At 30.6% G+C, this 4150-nt stretch overlaps 1 protein-coding gene and 1 long non-coding RNA gene across 2 annotated transcripts; both read left to right on the top strand.

Moving 5' to 3' along the window:
- Positions 1–994: 994 nt before the first annotated feature.
- On the top strand, positions 995–1384 carry LOC141702075 (uncharacterized). Its single transcript, XR_012567001.1, has 2 exons — positions 995–1155; positions 1249–1384. It is a non-coding gene; the product is annotated as an uncharacterized LOC141702075 (long non-coding RNA).
- A 1515-nt stretch (positions 1385–2899) lies between these two features.
- LOC141702079 (uncharacterized) lies at positions 2900–4150 on the top strand. The gene is made up of 6 exons (XM_074505779.1): positions 2900–2972; positions 3040–3121; positions 3200–3308; positions 3398–3552; positions 3639–3750; positions 3839–4150. Exons 1-6 carry the CDS (start codon positions 2900–2902, stop codon positions 4148–4150), a joined length of 843 nt encoding a protein of 280 aa, XP_074361880.1.

Genomic DNA, 4150 nt, shown 5'->3' with positions numbered 1-4150 from the left:
TTTGTACTTTGATATTTAGGTGAACTTTATCTCACGAACTACCCGGCAACGAGATTCTATATTAACATCAACAACTATAGTGTAAAGGATTTGCAGAAAAAGTAATTACAATTGTAGTATAATAATATTTGCTTATACATTAGGATTGCTTCATTTATACCATATTATGAATATGTTAATTTAGTACTTCTAATATTAGTTCTGATATTAAAAACAGAATGATGGATCCTACTTTCCGAAGAACTCCAGATGATGTTGATGAAAATGACATTGTTCTTAAAGAATGTAGAACAGATTTGTAAGCTTGACGAAAATTTCAAAGGGGTAATTTGTTTAAATATATTATTTCATGAAGCATTACTGAAATATTGTTATTAGAAGCGCACTATCAAATTTCCATCCTATAACAAATTATGTTTTGTAGTGTATTGTCAATTGCCACCTTACCTTAAAAAAGGTAGAATATGAATCAAACTGGTTTGTTTACGTATGTTGGAAATGTGATCTTGATTTGGTCTTGGAAGATAAAAGATATACATGTCCTAATGTTGCATGCATGAGATATTACCCATACCCTGAGAAAAGGTATCTGCTGAGTATACTCTGAAGCAATTGACTTTTCATTTTATTTGAAACTTAAAATTTACTGAACTAATCGTGAACATTTAATATTAAATCAGGTTTAGAATTTGTGGGTTATTCTCCGATTCAACTGGAGTACTTCCTGTTGTACTCAAAGATGCTGAGTTGAAGAAGTTGACCGGCAAAACTGTCTTCGAAGTAATGTTGGATGAAGCAGAAGTACGTTCAATTTCCAGCTATTTGTTATTTGCATGAGCATTTCTTATTTTTAACATTGGAATCCACTGTGTTTATTATTTGGGAGTTCCACAATTTTATAATTTTTTAATTAAATGACGAACATGTTTTGCTTTACCTTTTAAGGATGATTGTTCTATATCAAAGTTACCTCCATGTATAAAACTGCTTGAGGGAAAAGACTACACTGTCACGTTATGCATTAAGGAAGAAAATCTGAAAGGTGCTAGCAAACTGTATGAGGCATGTTCTATTTTTGAAGGTTTTGAAATGGTTGATGAGAACAATAATAATGTTGATCCAAAGGCTTATACTGAAGAGAATGTGAATTCAAGTGTAAGAAACTTTACAGAATATGACCATATATTGTGCCCAACTAATGTTAAATTGCAGGAATCTTTATTTAAAATAACATAGATTGTTTTTCAGGAAATGGATTGTTTGTGGTGGAACATGTTCCTAAGAATCAGAAGAAAAATGTACATGAACCGGGAAAGAAATCTAAAGCGCGCAAGAAGCCTCATACATTATCTCTTATTGATGATGAAAATGTTCCTTTGACAAAGTATAGGAGCATTAAGCTGGAGAAGGTATATACATGGTACAAAAATTCTTTTTCATAAATGAAGACAAATTTTTTTGTATTCTGAATTAGGCTCATGTGTTTAATTTTGCAGTGATGATGTTGTTGCGTTTTGGTGAAATCGATGTTATGGAGATATATTTTTATATTTTTGTTAAAATCATTCTCGATGAAGGACGCTTTTGAAATATTGAAGGCCATATTTTGTAATATGTAATATGTTTATTTTCGGTACTATGAGAAATTTTTATTTTGCTATTTTGCTATCTCGAAAACTTTGATTTAATCATCGTGTCGAAATTGTTGTGTTTTTTAAATCTTTATTGCAGTTTCATAGTTAATTCATAGAAAGTAAAGTTTATTATATTTATGATCGTTGAAATCGCTTTATTAAAATATTTCCTGTAATTCTATAGAGTATATCGTACTTTACAGGTTTTAGTTTTTTAATAAAAATGTTAAATGGAATCAAGTGTATTATAAAAAGACACTGCATGAACATTAACTTTGTCCAACAACCAGTTGTTCAATTCTTAAATATGAAATACTTATGTTCCATTCTACTATAAATGTCAAAGTAGTACTAGCCTATCCATACTCATCAGCTGTAATACATATTTTGCGCCAACAATGTCTACTATATTTCATGATTTGAGAATTGTTTCTCCTGGAAGTTACAAATGGAAAATTAAAGTCCGAGTTATAAGATTTTGGCGTGGAGTATCTTTGAAAGGAGAAATTTTTAAAGGCTTCAACTTGCTGTTACTTGATGATAAGGTTTGTTATTTATCGAGCATGTAGTCATCTATCAATTACATGTAATGGATATTGTGAATCATACGTAATAACTTTTGTTATGCAGAATTATAGGATGCATGCTTTTGTTCTCGGAAGTATTTCTGATGAAAAACTGGAAGAAATTGTCATAGGAAGAATTTATATCATATCTAACTTCACTGTCAAAGAATATAGACCTGCTGATAAGTTTAGATGCATCCGTGCGGATAAACAAATCATTTTTACTGCTTATACCAAAATTGAAGAAATTGCTGAGAATCAGACTTTAATATAGGAGAACGTATTTGATTCTTTGATCTTGGCGATTTAGGACAGGTGGCAAAGCAAAATGTTTATCTTACAGGTACAATCTATTACACAAATTCTATTGCAGCCTATTTTCCATGTATGACGATTCAACTGATTTTATTGTAAATTGTATTCATCAGACATTGTTGGATTGGTTAAAAATGATCTCCCTTTGAAACACCTTATTAACTGCAATGGAGAAGCCCAGGTTCAACAAAAGTTTCGATTAACCGATGGAAGGTTGAAAACATGTTGATTAATAAACTTTCAAATGAAAACTGAAATTAGGTAATAAATGGTATTGTATGAACACTAAAAAATGGTTGATAAATATTGATTTATTATGTAGATCCACTATTGATGTTATATTTTGGGACAAGTTTGCTGAGGAGTTAGATGAGAACTTACAGGATGATCTTACAGGATGATCTAGAGGAACCTATAATCATGATAATTGCTAGCGCAAAGATATATCTTTATGAAGGTACATGTGAACATAGCATATATTTTAATCCTTGACTTTTGATTAACAAACATTCGATCTATTTTAGAAAAAGTCCAGGTTGGACATGTATGGTCTACAAAGTTTTTCCTCAATTATCATCACCACAGTGTTGCTCAACTTCGTCAAAGGTACTTCAATAGTACTTGCATTAGTTTCATCTTAATTTTTTATGTTCAAAACATATGATTAATAGAAATGATCATCAGGTACAATAGTGGTGATTTTTCTGAAGAAGATTTTTCAAGTGTTAAGGTAGAGAAAGTCCGACAATTTAACTTGGAAGAAATATTGAATCTTGGTCCTGAATTTACAAAGGCAAGATTCATACTATAGAAAGTTGCAGAATTATGTTGATATATGATGCTCAGTAACTGATGTGTTATAAAATATGACAACATTTGTAGAAAGAGGTTATCTGTAATGTCAAAATCTGGAAAGTAGCAACAGGAATGGGATGGTTCTTTCGTACGTGTACATCATACTACCGTGAAAATGAAAATGTGGATGAGTTGTTCAAATGTGTTATGTGTAACTCTGACATTCCACATCCCCTGAAAAAGTAACTTCAATAATTATTAATTTTAATTATATTTTAAACATTTTATTTGCACCCTAGACTCTTTCTAATTGAAGTTGTTAATGCAGATTCAGGATATATGCGGAGACATTGGATTCCACTGGTGAAATTGGCATAATACTGGAAGATCGGGAAGTTCGTTCATTGATAGGAAAAACTGTTTATGACTTTATTGATGAGGTCATTCTAATTTAAAAGTAGACCTTTTATTCCTTTAAATTTAATCATGTATTAAATCCGATTGAATGCCAAATACTTGATAATATAGGAATGTAATGAGAAGATATTTCCGGAGATGTTAAAACAAATTGCAGACAAGGAATATAGTGTGAAGCTATTGATTAAACAGGCTAACATTGAAAAATCATGCAAGTCTTACCTAGCTACAGATATTTATGAAATGACCCTATTATGTGAATCTGAAGAGATCAATCTTAGTTGTGAAATTGACAAATATCAAGACTCTCCACTTGAGGTAATTTTTAACATGTATCTGTTTGATTTAATTTTATTTCTTATTGTTACAAAGATTATAATTATCCTTATTGTAGCCATCTACATGAAAGTATCATTTGGATAG

Source organism: Apium graveolens, unplaced genomic scaffold (genome assembly GCF_009905375.1).
Source record: "Apium graveolens cultivar Ventura unplaced genomic scaffold, ASM990537v1 ctg4600, whole genome shotgun sequence".
Taxonomy (NCBI): domain Eukaryota; kingdom Viridiplantae; phylum Streptophyta; class Magnoliopsida; order Apiales; family Apiaceae; genus Apium; species Apium graveolens.
The sequence above is the reverse complement of the archived record's forward strand: the minus strand, read 5'-3'. Positions and strand labels throughout refer to the sequence as shown.

Bases quoted from the DNA above. Each gene is read 5' to 3' on its own strand.
- LOC141702079 (XM_074505779.1), top strand. From the start codon at position 2,900: ATGATCTTACAGGATGATCTAGAGGAACCTATAATCATGATAATTGCT. The intron at 3,122-3,199 runs GTACTTCAATAG...AATGATCATCAG, and splicing joins GTTGCTCAACTTCGTCAAAG to GTACAATAGTGGTGATTTTT. The intron at 3,309-3,397 runs GCAAGATTCATA...CAACATTTGTAG, and splicing joins TTGGTCCTGAATTTACAAAG to AAAGAGGTTATCTGTAATGT.